General features: G+C 41.4%; 2 protein-coding genes and 1 long non-coding RNA gene across 5 annotated transcripts in view; 2 read left to right on the top strand and 1 right to left on the bottom strand.

The window, feature by feature from the left end:
* The window catches only part of RAVER2 (ribonucleoprotein, PTB binding 2), a 41,313-nt gene extending 23,734 nt beyond the window's left edge, over positions 1-17,579 (top strand). The window contains exons 5-14 of one of the 2 annotated variants that reach the window (XM_079981989.1): positions 16-142; positions 1,940-2,022; positions 4,422-4,520; positions 4,778-4,889; positions 7,149-7,414; positions 9,762-9,873; positions 11,650-11,798; positions 13,917-14,006; positions 15,309-15,434; positions 16,053-17,579. In XM_079981989.1, the coding sequence (XP_079838115.1) occupies positions 16-142; positions 1,940-2,022; positions 4,422-4,520; positions 4,778-4,889; positions 7,149-7,414; positions 9,762-9,873; positions 11,650-11,798; positions 13,917-14,006; positions 15,309-15,434; positions 16,053-16,199 (1,311 nt within the window). In that variant the 3' untranslated portion in view covers positions 16,200-17,579. Of the gene's footprint in view, positions 1-15; positions 143-1,936; positions 2,023-4,421; positions 4,521-4,777; positions 4,890-7,148; positions 7,415-9,761; positions 9,874-11,649; positions 11,799-13,916; positions 14,007-15,308; positions 15,435-16,052 lie in introns of both variants that reach the window. The other variant, XM_079981988.1, reaches the window with a different exon arrangement.
* Positions 17,580-17,865: 286 nt separating this feature from the next.
* LOC307219090 lies at positions 17,866-19,191 on the top strand. The gene is made up of 2 exons (XR_013840292.1): positions 17,866-18,723; positions 18,756-19,191. It is a non-coding gene; the product is annotated as an uncharacterized lncRNA (long non-coding RNA).
* Positions 18,149-20,521, bottom strand: part of JAK1 (Janus kinase 1) — a 37,790-nt gene continuing 35,417 nt past the window's right edge. The window contains exons 25-26 of one of the 2 annotated variants that reach the window (XR_013840291.1): positions 19,014-19,531; positions 18,149-18,872 (exon numbers count right to left, since the gene is read on the bottom strand). Coding sequence is in view for 1 of the 2 variants with exons in the window: in XM_079981987.1 (XP_079838113.1) it covers positions 19,430-19,531 (102 nt within the window). In the remaining variant the exon portion in view is untranslated. Of the gene's footprint in view, positions 19,532-20,521 lie in introns of both variants that reach the window. The other variant, XM_079981987.1, reaches the window with a different exon arrangement.

Raw genomic sequence — 20,521 nt, forward strand, 5'->3', positions numbered from 1 at the left:
TCTTCATAATTCAAGATGAGGAACAACAGAAAAGGTTTGCTTCCTGAACCAAATGCAGTGCAGATTATGAAAAGCTTAAATACCCCAGCGATGTTACAAATGTTGTTGCACCCCCAGTTACATGGATGTTCTAATAAACTTGGTAAGATTTTTAAAATATATCTGTCTGTCTGTCTGTCTCTGTCTCTATCTATCTATCTATCTATCTATCTATTTATCTATCTATCTATATCTATCTACAGTATATCTGAAGTGGGGAAAAGTCTCCACCTTAGTAAAGGCTTTTGAATACAGACTTACTGTATTAAAAACAGGTTCTGGGGCCACGTTCTTGTGATCCTTGCATTGCATTGGCCCTAACTCACATATCCTTGGAGGACCTCACTGTTTGCCTGCTTTATAGAAACTATCAATTTATTCCTGTGTTCTGACTCCTTCAACCAGTTACAGATCTGTAAGAGAACCTGTCCTCTTCTTTTTCTTTGTAAAAAATGCTTTCTGGGATCATCCTTGGGATATACCGGTTGACTCTTCCGAATACGTGGGTGATACTTTGCTCAGCAGGGTTTGTTTTTCTGTGTTTCACTAATTCTAGCTTTAATATGTTTTCAAAATTGGAACATCAAGAATTAGCCCGATAGCCATACTGCTGCATATTTGCTTTTTGTGTTGTGTGCTGCTCAAGTGAAAACTCATTTCTGTGCCAAGCAGAGTGTGCAAAGTTGGCTTGCTCTGCTTTACCTCCAAAAGCTCATGTGTGCTTTCCCTTTATATTAGCTATGGCTGGTGCATAATTAAATGCAACTGTACAGTTCTTAAGAATCAAAAAGGAGATTTTGTTTCACCCCTTTCAGATTCTGCGTTGGCTTCCATAGTCTTTCACCAGCAGAAGTAACTCTAAACTGTATCATTCTCTAATTGGTTGTGTTTTCTTCTTTGTGGCCAACTGGACAAAAACTGCCAGGACGTGTTCATTGTTATCAGCATTCAAGGACTTCACATTGTCATTAAATCGGGGGGGGGGGGGGGTTGTGGGAGATAGGAAAATTCGCACCTAAGAGGAATTGTCAGTTTTGTCTTCATGCTACTAAATACAGTGGTACCTCATGTTATGGACGGGATCCGTTCCGGAGGCCCGTCCGTAACGTGAAATGCCCACAACTCGAAGCGCTGCGTCTGCGCAGGTGCGCAACACGATTTGGCACTTCTGCACATGCACGAGCAGCGAAACCCGGAAGTAACCCCTTCCGGTACTTCCGGGTTGCTGCAGGACGTAACGCGAAAAGACGAAACACGAGGTATGACTGTACCAAAGCAAATCCAGTGTGAAGTGCAAGCAACTGTAAGGCATATGAAGAAGTTTCATTGGCCCAATTTGCAAGTAATGCAATGGTTTATTGCTATGTGCAAAAGCTAATGGCAAGCCCTAAGCAAAGCCTTAAACTTGAGTGCTCCACTCTTCCTCTCTCCTGTGTCTATGAGACTATACAAATGTTGCGTTTCACTTTTCACCTAGCTTGTGTCATGTGAACCAGATCTCTGGTTTAAAACAGACTGGTCATTTTCAAAATAAGACATGTTCAAAACGTAGCTTTTGAAGGTAGCCTTGTTAACTAACCAGAGTTTGTGACAGGCCATAATCTCTGGTTTGTATGCAACAACAAGCAGAGATTCTAAGCTGGACTTCCCTGGGACACTAAATATGTGAGAGGAGGAGAGGAAAGGAGCCCTCGATTTTGTTTGGGTTCATTCCAACAAAACCATGATTTAGCATTTTTTGCAAATGACGACGACTTAGCTATTTACACATCTAGCAGAACAATTAAAAAATAGCAAGGAAAGTGTGGCGTTTATAGCAATTATTTATACTGTTTATATATACAGGCATTAAGTGCTGTGGATTTATAATAAATATGACAATCTGTTTACTCTAAAGCAGTCCTTGGAGCTCCCATGAGTGTGCCCCACCTTGTAAACCCATCAATCAACCCAGCCTTTTTGCATTTCAACAATGTTCATCAGGTATGTCTATAAGCTGATATAAAATATTTTCACGAAGTAATTTAAGTCAACATGCACAGTGAGAGTTCACATGCAGCTAGTGCAAAATGTCAATTGTATTCCAGGGTTGTAGTCAATATAGCATTAAGGGGAACATTGCTTCAGTGCAAAGATTTCTCCTTGTGCAATGGAACATTCTTCCCATCCCCACCAGATCTGCTACGGAATTTTCCCCAACCCAGCAGAACAGATATGGGGATGGCACATGGACAAGAAAGGAAGGAAGTTCCATTGTGCAACTGTGGATCTTATTTTGCTTGTGCATTGTGGATCTTATTTTGCTCGTGCAGCTGTTTAGTTCAGGCACCCCCAAACTCGGCTCTCCAGATGTTTTGAGACTACAGCTCCCATCATCCCTGACCACTGGTCCTGTTAGCTAGGGATGATGGGAGTCGTAGTCTTAAAACTTCTGGAGGGCCAAGTTTGCCTATGCCTGCTTTAGTTGAATACCACCTGTTTTCATTGACATCTCATATAATAACAATAATATATTATATGATCCACACTTCAGAATGGAATATCGTTGAAATATCGTTGGAATTCTTACTCAAGTATAAGCCGACTTTTTCAGCACATTTTTTATGCTGAAAAAGCACACCTCGGCTTATACTCGAGTGAGGCAGGCGGCGGCGGAGAGACGAGCGGCCCAAAAGCAGCCCTTTCAGGCTGCTTGTTCTTCCTCCACTGCTGCTGCCACCACCAGGTTTGTGGTATGGTGAACCGGCTTATACTCCAGTCAACAAGTTTTCCCAGTTTTTTGTGCTAAAATTAGGTGCCTCGGCTTATATTTGGGTCGGCTTATACTCGAGTATATATGGTATATTATCTTACAAGGCAATACAGTAATGCTTGCTTTCCTAAATACACTCTCAAAAGAGAGAGAAAAGGCCCAACTATCATTGATTTATTCATTAAACAGAAGAAAAAGAAAAGGATCTGTTAAAATAAAGCATCTTTCAGTTAGGGAAATGTTCAAAACATGACCTCATTTTGAACTGAGACAGCATGAAATCTTGGGATTTTTTACTTGATCCACAATGACAGATTGTTCTAAAGTTTGGAGGAGGGAGAAGTAAAGAATAAACCATAAAGCGAATATAGCATTTCCCTTTAAAATTCTATTGTATGGCTAAAGGAAAACACATGCTAAGCCTCCAGCTTGTTCTCTTAACAGACTGTCTATAAGGCAACATGAATCTAAAGATAATAAGCCTTGTTTCACTTTTCTAGAAATACGCTGAAGCATGAGGATTTTGTTTTTGTTTGTTTTCTAAACCAGAAGATTGAGAGAGAGAGAATAGCTATAACGTGATATGCAGTTGATTCACACTCGGCAGATCAGAGGGTCAATCACACTTCTGCATTTGGAAGTGTAACTGCTAAAGTTGTGTAGGTGTTAGCTGTTACCGCTATTATGTAGGACTTTGGTTTATACCCAAAGAAAATTGCTCCCCCCACTCCTGGGAAGTATCACTGGAAACACATGTTGCATGGTTGCATTTTTAAAAGTAACCCTTTCCCAAATACATGTCATTGGTGTTTTATTTGCAAAGGAACAGGAATGCCTTTCCTCAAATCACAGTGAGGAGGCATGTTTGACTGTAGTCAGAGTCTGAATGATGAGGCTTGAGAATCCTGCCTTGGATTAGGTATGCAACGACCAAACAAGGAGGTGCTTTTACTTTGCAACAGAATTATGCCCTGAATTTACTTAACGGAAGAATTATGGTTTAAATGAGTCATTAAACTTGACCCAGAAAGGTGAATTAAACTGTCATATAATCAGCTATATTTTGTTTAACACCATACTTGTGATATCATTGCTGAAAGATTTATTTTTATACTTAACTCCTGACTAATTTAAATTGCCGCAGCTTCTTTAGAATCCAGTGGTTTTGTTTTTATGTAATTGGTTGAAGAAAGTTGGCAGCTCCCTTTATCTGTGTTATACTGCAGTTTACTTCCAAATGTGTTTTTGATAAAGTTGTTTGGTTTGAAGAATGTATAAATCCAATATCATCTATTGAAACAAGCATTGAGGGGAGAGGGGGGGGTGCAGATTAAATGCTTTGAGGTTCAAAGTGATTGCTGCAGGGGACTTAAGGTAGTATAAAAAAAGAAGGGAATAGAAAGTTGTTCCAATTTATAATGGAGACTATCCTGAATAATAGAGTAACTTTAAATAACCTCTTAACAGAATTGTGAATTGACAAAAGCAGATAATTAATGTAGCTCTTGAATTTACTTTTCTGAGATTGTAGAGTTTTCTGACAGACATATGAAAATATTTCTTCTTCTGTATCTGAATAATGCTGGTTTCATATATAACTCATTTCTCCCCTCCCACTTTAAACTGACAGGGACCAATTCTTGGAAATGCATCTAGTTTGCTGCTACAGAACCTTTCCAATTTACAGCTGGCACAACTAGCGAAGCTTGAGAATATTCAGACAAATAGTGTGAGTTGAAATCTTAGACTGACCATAATAAACCTGTAGTAATCTCCTTTAGTCTATAATTCTGGATTAGATAAAAAGTGGGGAAGTCTTCCTCCTAGAGAATGTTATCTTGTCGCACACTAAATGTTTCCTTGTTTCTTTGGTCTTCTGTTAATCTAGTAGTATACTCAAATAAATTACCTGCATTTGAAAGGCTGAGAAACAAGTCTACTAAGGCATCTCTTAAACGTATGCAATTCTTTTGTACTTCTTTGCAGAAACCAGGCTTGCTTGGAGAGCCTCCAGGTGTGCTGCTTCAGACAATGTTAGGAATGGGTGCTGTGCCATCAGTCACCACAGACATGGGGAGTCACGGAGAAGCACGCAATTGCAAGTAACATTTCGATTGCTGTTATAGTAGCAAACGCCCGCTTCGAAAATATGCTTCTGACTCAGGTGGTGAACCTCAGTCCTGGAAGCCTAATGCAGCTTTCCAGGCCCTTCAGTCTTGGCTTTCAGGACTCTTTCCCAGGGCATATTCCTTGGCCATGGGTGGCCCTCTGTTTCAGGGTTATGACCCTCAATGGACCTGCTGCGCAAGTGCTTTTCTCTGCCTCGAATGTGTCTTTGAACTGTGTAAATGGCTCTTGCTTGCCTGAATTGAACAATGTTTGTGTGGAGGGGTATGGGTGCATGCAGATACCTCTGACTTTTTATGGGGTAGCCTGTTGTACAATGCAGCCCACTGAACCAAGGTAAAGAGCCATAGTCGTTGCTCCGCCCACTTTTGCATGTGGCCCCTGGAAGGTTGTCCATGAGGGAATGTGGCCCTTGAGGTAAAAAAAGGGTCTCCCACAGTGCATATATAATTAAGAACAGCAGCCCCTTTAGATAGCATGCTCTTGGCTTTGTTTTAGCAACTGCGTTAGAAACGAGAATGTTTAACAAAGACAGTTTATGGGTAGCTATGGTGGTTTGCCATGCCAGATTTCAAATACAGTGGTGCCCCGCAAGACGAACGCGTCGCAAGACGGAAAACCCGCTAGACGAAAAGGTTTTCCGTTTTGGAAGCGCTTCGCAAAACGAATTTCCCTATGGGCTTGCTTTGCAAGACAAAAATGTCTTGCGAGTTCCTGCGGGGTTTTTTCCCTTTCCCCCCCCTTTACCTAAGCCCTAAGCCGCTTATTAGCTGATCCGTTGATAAGCCGCTTATCAGCTGATCCGCTAAAAGCCGCTAAACCGCTAATAGCGCTAATCCGCTAAGCTGTCAATGGGCTTGCTTCGCAAGACGAAAAAACCGCTATACGAAGAGCCTCACGGAACGGATTAATTTCGTCTTGCGAGGCACCACTGTACCTGGTAGAGGGACTGCAATCCTATTATAGGATAAAGTTAATTACCGTATTTTTCGCTCCATAGGACGCACTTTTTCCCCTCCAAAAATGAAGGGGAAATGTGTGTGCGTCCTATGGTGCGAATGCAGGCTTTCGCTGAAGCCTGGAGAGCGAGAGGCATCGGTGCGCACCGACCCCTCTCGCTCTCCAGGCTTCAGGAAGGTATCCGCAAGCCTTGCAAGCCCGGCGGGAGTTCCTGCGAGCTCACGAGGCTTGCGGGCAGCAGCCTGCAGCCCCGGCGAGTGTCCACAAGCCTTGCGCGCCCGGCGGGAGGTCCCGCCAGGCGTGCGAGGCTTGGGGCGGCAGCCTGTTGCCCGAAGCACAGGGAGCCCTCCGGAGGGCTCCCCGTGCTTCGGGAGAGTGTCTGCAAGCCTTGCGCGCCCGGCAGGAGGTCCCGCCAGGCGTGCGAGGCTTGGGGCGGCAGCCTGCCGCCCGAAGCACGTGGAGCCCGCCGGGCGCGCGAGGCTTGGGGCGGCAGAAGGGTCTCCTTCTGTTCCTTCTCCAGGTTCGCTGAAGGGCGATGCCCCTTCTCCCTCTCTGCGCAGCACCTCTCCTGTGAAGGAGGGGCACTGGGCAGAGAGAGAGAAGGCGCAGTGCTCCTTCAGCGACGCGTCTGTCCTGGCTTCTGCTTTAGCCCTGCGCAGCCTCTTTAGGCAGGGGGAGTCTTCATCCCGCTGCCCTGAAGAGGCTTGGCGCGGTTACCCCAGAAGCCAGAACAGCCACATGGTATCCCAGAAGCCAGGTCCAAATTGTTTCCTCTGTAATAAAGAGGAGGTGGACTGACATACTGCTGGGCTGGAATGGCCAGTATGTGATGGCAGTTATGGAAGGAGTCTATGTCTTATGTTCCTCTTGTTAGCAGATGGTGGCCCTCATATTATTTGACAATTCAGATGTTTTAAGGTATGAAGCGCCGTAGCTTTCTCCTTCACCACAGAAGATTCTTCCTAATGCTTTCTTGCCTAAGGCATCTTCTTTTAATTCTTCTCTGTGAAATTTTAAAGCACAAGATCCCGCTTTTCAGTCACTAGCAATGGTTAAGGTGTAAGACCAGTTGTATACATAGCAAAGTTAGAGAGTTTTTTGAGTTTTAATGTATTTCCTTGCCAGCCGCTAGAATTATCTTTTCTGTTGCAATCATTTAAATAGATTTCTCAGTGCTTTTCACATAATAAACACCATGAGCATGATGTTCTAGTAATAATTCTTGCCTAATATAGCTTCCTTTTTTTTCCATTTATGGTTGGCTGCACAGTATCTAATCGGACTGCAGCTCAAACACCGGTTGCAACAGGGATTAGCATGCTGCCATTCTTTCCAAATCAGCATGTATCTGGACAAGCAGTGCCAAGGCAAAACAACACGCAGGACAAGCTGTCAACCGCAGTAGGACTGACAGAAGGCACTAGCTCAGGGTCCCAGGGTTACCTGCAAAGCTTACCAAATGTCGCTGCTGGAGGCCTACGGGCAGGACATCTCAAGCAACAAGGCCAGGCAAAGAGCCCAGATTCAACCTTGGGGGTAAGAAGTTGAGTACATTATTTTGAAAAAAATGTTTTTAAAACTTTTTTTTTTTTTACTGATAACTTTGTTTTATTATCGTTGTAAACTGCTTCAAATTTATTTTGCTTCTCTTTACATTCAAGAGGTGTATAAATTTTGTAAGTTCAGTACAGTCGTACCTTGGAAGTCGAATGGAATCTGTTCTGGAAGTCTGTTCGGATTCCAAAACATTTGGAAACCAAAGCATGGCTTCTGACTGCTTGCAGGAAGCTCCTGCAGCCAATCGGAAGCCCCATTGGATGTTCAGGTTCCAAAAAACGTTCACAGCTGAAATTTTATATTTGTAATTATTCTGTGTGGGGGTTTTATTATGCAGCAGAATCTGATGTATAGATAATCAATGTTTCTTTTATGATGTAAAGTATTTAGTTATATTTAGTTAAAATTTCAAAACAGTGCATTGGGACGAGTGCAGAGATAATTAAATAGGCTTTCTAAACTGCAGTTAAGAAGAGTTAGGTCACAATATCATCAACACTTTACATTGATTGCATTGAATTCCACTGCCTGTATTAACCACAGTGCAGCACTGCATTATCATTGCCAGTGACATTAACTGCAATTATCTGAAACAGGCTTAAATGAACGAACAAATGAATGCATGAATATGGCTATCGGCCATGGATGCTTTTGCTGTGATTCCTGCATTCCAGGAGGTTCGACTAGATGACCCTCAGGGTCTCTTTCAACTACAACAACAACACCAAAAACCCCCATAAAATCTTAACGAAGATTTGAAATCTAAATAGCTTTTAGTCATATCATGAGTGTTATGGAGAGGGAAGAGTGTTTATTCTTGGGCAAGGAATAAATGCAGGTTACTTTGGAAACACATTTTTAACTGGAGCCTTTTTGCATTAACATAATTTCCATGTAAGTGGTGGTTTGCAAGGCGTCCACTAGGAGTAAATAGATGTATGTTTTTGCTGTGTTGATACAAACCTGACCCGTGGTTCTTCCTTTGTCTTTCAAGAAACAATGACTGGAAAGTGAGGAAGAGTCATACAATTCTTATCCATTCATGCCTTATGCATACACAACTTAGGAAAATTCAGACTGGGGGCAAGATTCAATATGGCGCCTGTAAATGAAATGCAACTTCCTCTTTTTTTTTTTATAATAATTTTTATTCTTTTTTCAAGCAGATAACAAAAGCAACACAAATCAACAGAATTTCCAACTGATCGTTTCATACCCTTCTTTCTTTTGACTTCCCCATACCTCCCCATCCCTGCATCCTTGTTTATTGATTCTTTAGCAACCCTTAGGTCCAGTAATGCAACTTCCTCTTGCTCCTCTCCTCTGTCCTGCTCACATCTGCTCTGGGTGTGTCTCCCAACCTACCAGAGAATGCATAAATGAGGATAATGTAGTGAGGAAGAGTTGTTGTTTAGTCGTGTCTGACTCTTCGTGACCCCATGGACCAGAGCACGCCAGGCACTCCTGTCTTCCACTGCCTTCCGCAGTTTGGTCAGGCTCATGTTTGTAGCTTCGAGAACACTGTCCAACCATCTCGTCCTCTGTCGTCCCCTTCTCCTTGTGCCCTCCCAACATCTTTCCCAACATCAGAGTCTTTTCCAGGGAGTCGTCTCTTCTCATGAGGTGGCCAAAGTATTGGAGCCTCAGCTTCACGATCTGTCCTTCCAGTGAGCACTCAGGGCTGATTTCCTTCAGAATGGATAGGTTTGATCTTCTTGCAGTCCATGGGACTCTCAAGAGTCTCCTCCAGCACCATAATTCAAAAGCATCCATTCTTCGGCGATCAGCCTTCTTGATGGTCCAGCTCTCACTTCCATACATCACTGCTGGGAAAATCAGAGCTTTTACTATACGGAACTTTGTTGGCAAGGTGATGTCTCTGCTTTTTAAGAGGCTGTCTAGGTTTGTCATTGCTTTTCTCCCATGACAAGGCAGCGATCCATGAAGGAGGGTGAGGAAGAGCGGAAAGGTTAAATCTCATTTATAGAAGCAGAGGTCCACTGCACAAACAGGATAACACAGTTGAATATCATTCTTGGACCCTTTTTTTGGTTTTGTTTGTTTCTATACCCATTTTCTCTCTTCATCTCTGCACATAGGCACCCACCCTAAACAGCTGATTGCCATAATGCTGATTTACTGTTTCCTTCCTTATATAGGATTATAGAATTGCAGCCTAAATCTCTTCAGCTCTTTGGGTCTATGTTATGAGAAGTAAAATTTCCCTAATAGGATGTTTAATTTCAGTATCTGTTCAAAATGTATTTTTTTTATGTTGTTCAACCTTTAGTAGAAGTGTCGACATTTTATTCGCTTTTTACTTCAGAGTTCTTCAAAAAACCAGACCTCTCTGCTGGGGGAACCTCCCAAGGAGATCCACCTGAGTACCAATCCCTACTTGAACTTGGCAAGTGTGCTGCCTTCAGTCTGTCTTTCAGGTAAGCAGGTAACCGGTGCCTCTGAAGGCAACTCTTGGGTATTCTCAAGAGGGGGAGTGTGGTTACTGTAGTTGTAAATAATGCCAGCGACTGCGGTATTTCAAATTATTTAAAAATAATCTTTCATTTTAAGAAGATCACCATTAAAAGAAAAAATTATCAGGTATACTGGGCCGAGGCTGTTTAGGGCTTTAAAGGTCAGCTTCAACACTTTGAATTGTGCCCGGAAACGTACAGGGAGCCAACGTAGTTCTTTCAGGACTGGTGTTATGTGATCTTGGCGGCCGCTCCCAGTCACCAGTTGCATTCTGGATTAATTGTAGTTTCTGGGTCACCTTCAAAGGTAGCCCCACTTAGAGCGCATTGAAGTAATCCAAGAGGAAAATTACTAGAGCATGCACCACTCACCTTCACTGGATTTTGCCTTCTTAATCTAATTTCATATGATCAAACTAATTCATCCACAGTCTCAACTAAACTGTGTGTCTTAACTAAACTGTATGACATAACAGTCAGTGTTCCACCTATTTAACTCCAAGAAAATGCTGATAACGAAAGCCAAAATACTACATGATATGTTGACTTGCCAAGCGACAGCAGGGCCCACCCACTTTGGATTAGGCCCACGGTTGGGGGTGGGGGGCGTGTATCTTAATCCTTTCTTTGCACACCAAAGCCTCCGCTCTATGAGCTGCTATTAGTTGCAAGGGGAAACGTGTGTCTTAATTTAATTCTGCTAGTTTTGCCTCTGCAGCTAATTGCAACTATGTGTGTGTGTGTGAGTTTCAGAACTGCAATAGGGTAGGGTACAGTGGGACAACCCTCACTGAATGCCCATAGTCCCAGTTAAAAATGGGAGTCCCCTACAGCTGTTTTTACAGAAAGGATTTACTTGGAAGCACCAAAAGCAAAGCTCCAACATAATATGCAGTTTAGCCCTAAGGCCAGAGCCTACCCCTTATGAGACAAACATGGGGGTTTCCATCCTTGTGCAAATGCACAGAGGTGGGGAGGCATTTATGGTGAGAATTGGCAGTCCTAGTGCTTTGCGTATTCCACTGATTGTTCACCAGAAATGCTCTATGCTATTTTTAGCTCATTTTCTCCCAGCTAGGTTCCTGGCTGAGGGGAAAGCAGCCTTAAGAGAGCATTTGCAGGAGCTAATCAGAAGGTGGGGTGCTCCTTACCCCCCCCCCGATTCTCCTCTACAAAAAGCCTCTGAGCCTCTGCATTTGATCTGGCCTGGTGCCTTACCACCTGTCTGTCATGCTCCCTAGATACCAGAAGTTGAGGAACTGAGAGTCCCAGTTATAACTTTAAGTAAATGACTACAGCCTACCCCTTTTAATCAGAACCTTTTAATCAGGAACCTAGGGCTCCATGGTGATACAGAATCATATATAGAAGGCAGAATAGTAGTGAAAAGACAGAAAAGATTTATACAGACTTAAACGCCTGGTCTATCTCTTCCCAAGTGTTGGGAGAGGCTTCCAATCGAGGCCTAGATTCTGATATTAATTAAGAGAGAAGCCAATGGTTAGTCAGCAAAATTGCCCTGTTCTGTATCACTGCCAGAATTTCATGGGAACTTATACTTCGATGAAGAATAAGATCTTCAGTCAGTGTGATAACCAAGTGCTCAACATCACTCCTTCCTTTTTCAGCCTAGCTTTGACCTTTGGGGCTATGGATTGATGGTGAACGTTCTGTTTTAGATGAAGCCTTGTTTTCAATCTTATAGGACATGTAAGAATGCTTGTTTTCTTCTTTGAGCAGCAGCAATTGCCAGCAAAGCCAGTAATACTAAGCAGCAGGCCGGACTTTCAAATAACTCACTCAGTGCTGCAGCTGCTCAGGGAACCACAGCGCAACAACCGGTGGAAAGCTATTTTAACTATTCACCGCAGTATGAGGATTACACACAGGTATGTGGCTTGAATATGGTTTCATTGCAGCTGGTGGCTGTGTGTTTTGTTTGGGTCAGAGTTTGTTATAAAAACATGACTGGGTTCTAGGCAGATGATCATTTAAGGAGACCCATAAATTATCATGCATTAAAAGCATCAGACAGTGAGTCAGATTTCTAGCTGGTAAATGTTTTGTGTGATGTAAGGGATGGTATAAGCTTTGGAATACTATTCACAGAGTCATGAACCTTTCTGTGCAGGAAACTGATAAAGGTGAATAAAATTGTTTATGTGTCGGTTTTGAATAGAACATTGAGGGGAAAAGTATAACCTGTCTGCATTTTGCCACTTTTTTAGTTCTTGTGAATTTGCTTTCTTCTAAAGTGCCTGGTCTGCCTTATGTGTGTCGCTGCTAATTGTGGAAACTGTTGACAGCAGGATTCTGTAGGTCTCTGCTGGCAGACAATCCTGCTGTCAACAGCTTTTCATACATTTAATGGGAGTAGAAACAAATGGCACCATTTAATATGGAAGCATCAGCGAGGCAGATGATTCTAAATTGGTGAGGTGCTGCTAATAGTGCACCTGGAACCACATGGCAAAGTATGTCCTGTAGACCCAGTACAACTCGAGAGGGATCACCAACACCGTTTTCCATTCAGGAAGTTTCTGACACTGATGAGAAGTAGCTGTGGCATGCAGACACACATGTACAACACTGTTTTAAGGCTTGGGGGAAGTTGATCTAGTTGAGCTGCTACAGCAGCTTAGTTTATTGAATCCTGAAAGAGAGAATTAAGATCATTCGCTAATCAGCTGGTTTGATTAAGTTTCTCACTGGCATTTCTCATAATTTATTTAATCCATGCCGAAAGTGCTGAGCTGTGAATGTTGCTGGGAAAGCCGCCTTTTCCTCTCTGAACATGGGGCTGAGTTAGCTTTTACCAGACCAGCCCCCCTCAAATAAATACACTGTAGCTACTAGCTTGTTATCGATTATGCAAGCCAGGGTGCAGCAAAACTAACGATTAATTCACCAAATACAGCATTTATAAAAGAAAACGTAATAAAGGATAAATTTATTCATATAAAAATTGACATAACAAGCAATTCTAAGTAAATTCTACCTTAGCTTGTGATGAATGTTGCTAAACAGATGGCAAGACTTGGATTTAGTCTTCTGTTTTAACTCAGTTTATCTAACCTGCACAAATTCTAGTTGGCCTTTCATCCTCTTCTTTATTTTTTTCTGGACAGTCAGTCAGTATACATAATAGAGGCCAACAGGTCATTAAAAATAGGTCTCATGACAACTTCAGCCTGGTTGGTTTTAAACTAGTCTTGCAAATATTTTCAAAAGCCAGAGTGTAAGTCCGTTTGTGTCACATTGACATTCTCATCCAAGTGTGTATAAAGACATTGCAACCTGTTAGCCAAGAAGCATTATTTGCTGTAATACTCAAAGTTATCTTTCAGCCAAGACAGAGGATTTTACATTTGAGAAATATAGATAAGCACGCAAGGGCAGAAACTTGGATGACTGCAACAAGAGTTACACTAAGTAAGGTCCCGAGAACAGGATGCTGGAATAGATGGGCAAGAATTTTCTTATGTTTTGAGCTGTTTTCCACAAATTGAAATACTTGTCACAGGGACTGTATTAGTTTCTTTCTAAATTAAAGGATGTGCCTAATAGATGGAGCCAATCTATTAATTCTCCTGTAGCTGTGCAAATTATAGGATTATGATGGTCAAAATATCTCAAGACACTGAGTATTAAACACTTTCCAGTACTGTACTTCCTGAAAAACCTTAAAGTTATAAACCTGTTAGATATTGTTGGGGGATTAAAGCTGATAAATCAAGCAGTCAACTAGGTAAGCACATATAAAAACACAAAATATTGCTGAGTGATTTGTTATAGGAAATGAAAGAGAATAGGTAAGAGGGAACAGAGAAAGCACCGCCTTAACTTTCTCTTGCATTCAGATGGAGCAGATTGATCCAGATTAACAAAAACATGCATATGTATTTGTTTTTGCAAAGCTTGTGCTTTTAATATCTCATAAAGAGCATATTAATCATGGTGCGAAATTGCAGAAGTTGATAAATTAAAAATTGCCTTGTCTTTTGCAGGATTCAGTCCAGCAGTGGTATCAACAATATGCCCAGGCATACCATACCATCCAAACTAGAGTAGGGGAATTAGAAAATGGTGGCTCAGAGGTAAGTGGATGATGATTCAGTATGCTTCACCAGCAGCCTATGTCAAGGTTGTCAGTAAACAAGGCTAGATTTTGAAATTCAACCAAAGTAACAGATTACCTAGCACTTCTTATAATTTTCTCCCTGAAGTTCTTTCAGTAAGCATATTTCAGAATCTTCAGGACACCTGTGTGCCATGAAGTAACCAAACACTATTTGAATAATTATTATTTTTTCTTTGCAAACTTGAGCTTATCCTTCTTAAAAGGAGAAAAAAAATAGGCTAGGCAGTGTGAACCATAGAATTCTGAATTTCCCTTTTTGCGGGACTCTTTTCGTAAATGAAAATTATCCAGGGTATTTATAGGATAGGTATTTGTTGGTAGTAGAAACATTCCTTTAATGGAATGAGGTGCATTCCTCTAATGTTCATGTTCTGCATTTATACCATATTTTTTGCCCCATAGGACTCACCGGCCCATAAGGCGCACCTAGTTTTTTTTTGGGGGGGGGAATAAAGGGGGGAAATTCCCCCGACCCTAGCCCCCAGAACAGGCAGCTCTCCACAAGCCGTGGGAGCCCGGCGCCGGGCTCCCACGGCTTGCGGAGAGCTGCGTGAAGCCTGCATTCGCCCAATAGGACGCACACACATTTCCTCTTCATTTTTGGAGGGGGAAAAGTGCGTCCTATAGGGCAAAAAATACAGTAATTGCCTGCGTTTTCCTTAGCTGATCTGGGCACAGGAAATCAAGAAAATTGTTCATTGGGCTCTAGCAAAATCTCAATACCATTGTCAAAACGCCTGTAATTTTAGGGAAGCATTTTAACAAGGTGATGTAGCATAGGTTACAGCATCTGAAAAACAGAATGAACTGGTTTTCATTGGTGTTTGGGGTAAAACGTCTCCAAGTTTGGTACTGACCATGTCTCTAGCTCAGATGTCTGAAAAAAAAATATACTCTCACCAAACAGTAAAGGGAGATTCTCAGAGATACTTTGCCTTTAAGAAACTTAGACTACTTTTGAATACAGGCAACAACAGATTTGTGTGTGCCCCTTTGAGGTGTGACTGCACACGTGCACATTGCAGAGACCCAGAAGTGGTAGGAAAAGCAGGCACGGTCGAATGGGCTTATGCATCCTCTTGCTGTCACACGTGATGACCTGGAGTGCAACCCCTGCGCAAATTGGGGGTTGCCTGCACATTGATACTCTCCTCTTTCTGTCGCAGAATTTATGATTGTTTCTCCCAGAAATATGTCTCTGTTTCTGTTCAGTGGCCAGCAACCGTAGTGCTTCCCTTTCTGTGTTTTCTCCATGTAGGAATCTGATAGTGGAGTGTATGGGGACTTCAGTAGCTACTTGCAAGTCATGCCATCATATTACGCTGCCACCCAGGGGTCCTTCCATCCAGGCATTTTGCCACTGGCGCCTCAAAACCCACTGAAGGTAAGAGGGAAGCGTTGGCACGCTTATTCCTGACGCAGCCGATAAATTACACTACACATCTGTGATGGATAGCCTTTCAGCATTCTCATGTATTTTTAAATAGTATGCAAATGAGAAATTTCGTTAGGTACAGCTTTCTGAATGCAGTGGATGAGTAGGATGAAAGTGAAATAAATAAATAAGCTAGAATTGCTTCAGACATACATATGAAATGTAGTCAAATTTTTATATTATATATATATAGAGAGAGAGAGAGTGAAGCAGAGAGACCAATTTGGAAAAGTTCTGCATACTAGTCTGTTTCTCTGTTGGCACCTACATGTTGCTAGGTTGATGTCTTGTGCTGCCACCTAGTGTTCAGTAAACGCATAATGCAGCTTAAGAATTTTTCAGGGCTGCTATACAAAGTCTTTTGACTTCATTTCGTTGCTATTGAAAAACATTCCAAGTAGCCTTATGGTTTGTCCTAGTCCACTTATTTTATTTTATTTACGTAACTAGATCTAGTGTTGGTCATCCTTAGAGAGCAGTATAGTTTGCTTATAGAAAGGGTAATTCAGTATTCTTTCAAATAACTGCACACACGTTGCTGTAATAATGGACTTTTATGATGTTTAGATGACACCAATAAGAAATGAAAAGCGGGGCTCTTCGTACCTCATCACCACTCCAGAAGATGGCCCAGTGGAATACGTTGGTCAGCAAACTCAGGGCTCGGGAGTACATTATGCAGAATTGTATCTTAAAAGAAAACGTGTTTATTAAGATGAGCATCTTGCTTGGAGTCAAAGCCACATTCATGTCATCCTTACCTTTCACTTTTAATATGTATTGTAGATACTGGAGAACCAATCTATGTAGTTTCTCTTGAGTAAATTTGTGTGTGGGGAGCTACTAATGGCAGATACGCCCCCAGACTAGTTTCTATGCATTGAGTGACAATTAAGTTATTTCTTAAGCTCTTAAAGAAATGGCAGCTTTGCCCCCTTGAGAATGTCTCACGAAGCAATAAAATAACAGTGAGAGGAAATGTTCTTTGCTGGGAAAGTTGCAGTGGTAGTCTTAAAGAAACAATTGTGCTGGGGTTTTCCTCCTTCAAAGATTTAGATTCTTGGCTGCAAGGTTAAATTCATGTTTATTCCTGATAGCAATATTCCTTTATTGGCTTTAATGGGGCTTGCATATTGGATTACAGCCCAGACAATGGTTAGGTTGAGTATAATCATTGCAGTACAGTCTAGTCAAAGTAGGCAGATCTTTTCTGGATTAAAAAAATAATAAAATAGCAGTTGTAGCTGCTAAAGTGGAAGTACGCTAGGAAGATACCAACGCACTTCATTAAAATAAATGATTGCTGGCAATACCACGTGTGCATGACAAAATTTCCATGAAGAGAATTGATACTAGCTGTGCATTTATAGGCTTCTAGGTCTATTTCTTGTTAATCGGTTTCTTTGGGGGAAAATAATGTGAATTTCCATTTAGTATCCAGTGGAACTGAATGCATTGCTATCTTACTGACTTGCATTTAGTTTAAGGATCTATGTGCTCCACACCCTATGTCCATACTACAGTACTCTTGATTAATCACTGCCACCTTGGAAATTCTTCAGTATCTTTTCTTGCACTTTATAACCATGGCAATTATTTGTGTTCACTGGAACTGGGTGGAATGTGGTGTATTCATGCTTTTTGCTGGCTCTTAATTTATTTCTAACTTAAGATTCACAGAAAGCTACTTTCCTGTTGTTTGGAACATGTTTGAAATAACCAGTACAGCTGCCATTTTCCATAGTGACCCCAATTTGTAGGTTTTTGTTTCTGAAGTAAGATTTAAAATGCATGAGGCCCATCTGCAGTGGGAGGTTATGAAGAAATGTACATCAATGAAGGCAGCATAGTTTGTCTCCAGTGAAGAGAAATCAAGGTAAGCCTGATTGAAATCCAGTCAGATTTAAAATTAGGTGCAGTTTACAAGTTTCTTGATTAGGCTGTTATATAAAACTAATATACATTATTCAGAAGTAACAGAACGTCATAGCAAGATTTTTCTTCTCTGTGTTTAGTATTATTCACATTGAATGTATCTTTTCTGAGCAATCAATTTCTCTGTAAATAAATTGGCAAGCTACACTGAAGTATAAAGCTGGCGTGGCTTATTGTGTGCTCCTGAAGGTACATTGTGAATGTTGGGGAGGGAGGAAAGACCTGTTGTGAAGCTGAGAAAGGGGAGGAGTTGTGTCCTATGAATGCATAGTCTTGTGGCACATTTTAAAGATACTTATGGTGCTATAAAAAGCAAGCCATGTCAAATATCAGCATTACCTTTCTGAAAACTTGATTTGTTGTGCCAGTTGAATATTTGTAACCCTAGTACAAGACAACTCTTTTTTTGAAAAGTCAGTGGTCCCCTAAAGTGTATGTGTTGTATTGTTAAGTTTCTAGGACAGGCTGGGCAACCTCCAGGCACCATAGGTTACCCCTCACCTCTGATCTAGAAGCGCTGCTGTATTTAATTCATGTTGTACTTACATACCAACCTATTTTCACAGTAAGGGCCCAGATTTTCACAGCAGCAAACTGGCTGCCAGTACCAGTAAGGTTATAGCTGCCGCTGTGATTCTCCAACAGTCTGACTTCACCTTTAGAGGTGCACTCAAGACAGTCAACACCCCTTGAGAAATGTTGTCTCAGCTATGAATGAAGGCAATGCATTAATTGATAAAATCTTTATTTTTTATAAAGAATAACAAAGTGCATACAGAGTACAGTGGGGGGAAACAGGCAGTATTTGCAAGAGGGTTCTTACTTGATAGCATTTCTAATTTGAAACACATTACATTATTGCAAATTCTGAATAATTCCTGAAAAGCAATATCTGACTTTAGGAAAAGACTAGCCTCCAAATTATAGTCTTCCATCTGTTAAGACAAGCAAATTCACAGAGTAAGGCAATGCATGCATTCTGGCCCCAGAGCTTGTACATGGCTCTCTCTTCGTTGCAGAACATACTGATCCCACTTCTTTTATAGCAAGTGCACAATGCAGGAATAATGTACATCCATCCCCCTATTCCAGGTTGGCATATGTTTCTCTTGTAATATCTTCATTTACAGAGTGCGCATTAAAATCCATGCACCATTCAGCCTCACTGGAGAAATTATGTCTTCAAAACTCACTATTCTGCTTAATTGTCACTTGCAATCTGTTATCCAGTAAAACCCCCAAATGTTGTCATGCTTCAGTGGTCTTTCCCCTTACATTATTTATGCACCCCTAAGATTATAGAGTTTTCCTTTTAAAAGAGAAGGGATATATGAGAAGGACTGACTTCTGTGATGTAGAAATTTTGTTGGACTAGATCAGAATGCTCCAGGACAAAGTGCCAATGGTGTCTGGATTTTAATGAATATACTAAAAAGCAAATGCTACAAATATCTATCAAGAGGGAGAAACAATGCTGGGATGACAGGAGTTTCTTCAGGTTTGCTGAACACAAAACTGCTTTTGCGAGTTGATGCAAGCTCAAAAAGTAGCTGGATGTGTGGCACAGATCCAAAGTCCCTTTGGGTGTAGGACAAAACTGGTGTTGGATTCCAACCAAAGTTATCTAGCACACCTCCTTAATATTCATTTTTGAATGCTGTCAAGAACATTTCTATTTATCTGCCATGATTAACATTTTGTACTGTAATGACAGCCACTACACTGTTTGGAAATCATATTTTGCCCTCTAATACAACATGATTCAAACTTTGTATAGGCAGCCTTAAATGATTTTTTTTCCTCCCTCAAAAGTACTTGGCCCAGCAGCTGAGATCCTACAGGTAGACCCTGTTGGCACAGATTGCTGCTTATCGGACTCACGTGTTGGCTACTCAAACAGAAAAACCCTTTTCAGACACAACATTACCAAAGTACAAAATTACACTAGGTAATAAAAAGGCCTTGTACACTTTTCAAAACATTTAAGTGGCAAGTATAAAATGCATGGATTACATTTTGTTGATAAGTGCTTCAAATCCTTGAATCAGATTGTGAAAGCTTGTCCGCTCACCTGGGTCTTGAACCCAACACTTCCCCATCAGTTGGTTAACCTAGTAAATGAAAAGGGTGTGTGTTATGGCTTACACATTGAAATTGCCTTTATTCTTAAAGAAATAAGATTTGGACATTTAAGTTTGTGTCTACATGTACAAACATTAGTCAATGACTGGGTCAGGAAGTGCAAAGGTTGCTCGATTATCAAGAGTGTTGGCTACAATAGCAGAAATAGCCAACTATGGTATCAGTAAAGCTCACATATTATGAGGGAGATACTCCAGGTTGAAGAATCACAACATTCAACGCTCTACTGGAAGGATGGAAAACAAATAAGCCAGATCCAGGAGCTGGCATTTCCCCCACCCCATATTATGGGCTTAAATGAGAGAGCTTTAGATCCTGGCCTTCCAAAGCTTCCCTCAATTCACTCCTAACAAGCCTTCTCTGCCACCCGCAGGAGCACTGTCAGCTATGGAGGCATCTGCAACCACCAGGAAGCTTCTAGGGGTGGACCTCCTCTGCCTGCAGAGAGAGGGGTCCATAGCATCTTATGGCTCCTAGGATACCTTCCTACAGACCAGCAGGTTGTGCCCATAATACTTGCTGCTTTTGTTGTAATCTCTACAATAAAATCCTACAAAATACAAGTATGATTCAGTTAAGAAAGCTGGTAGCACTTTTTATATTTATATTCAGTCTTTCTTTCCTGACAAAAAAGTTCAAGGTAGGTAACAAAAAAATACGGGAATAGGTCAGTAGCTCAGTGGGAGAGAGCACCTACAAAATCAGCCTTTGAGAGTTTCTGCATAGCCCTGACTGACGTTCGTACAGGTAGTATAAAAGATGTCATTGAAAATTAGATGGCATTTCCAGGGGCAGTTGAAGGTTTAAAAAAGAAGAAGAAGCTAAAAACAAAATATCACCCATCCCAACTGTGAGAGAATTGCGATTAAAAGAGCTTTTTCCTATGAAAGCTCATAAACATCAAGCTGATGGGAATTTGCCCAACACAAGACGATGCATAAACATTCTTAATGCCTTAC

The sequence above is a fragment of the Podarcis cretensis genome (genome assembly GCF_951804945.1).
Source record: "Podarcis cretensis genome assembly, chromosome: 6".
NCBI lineage: Eukaryota > Metazoa > Chordata > Lepidosauria > Squamata > Lacertidae > Podarcis > Podarcis cretensis.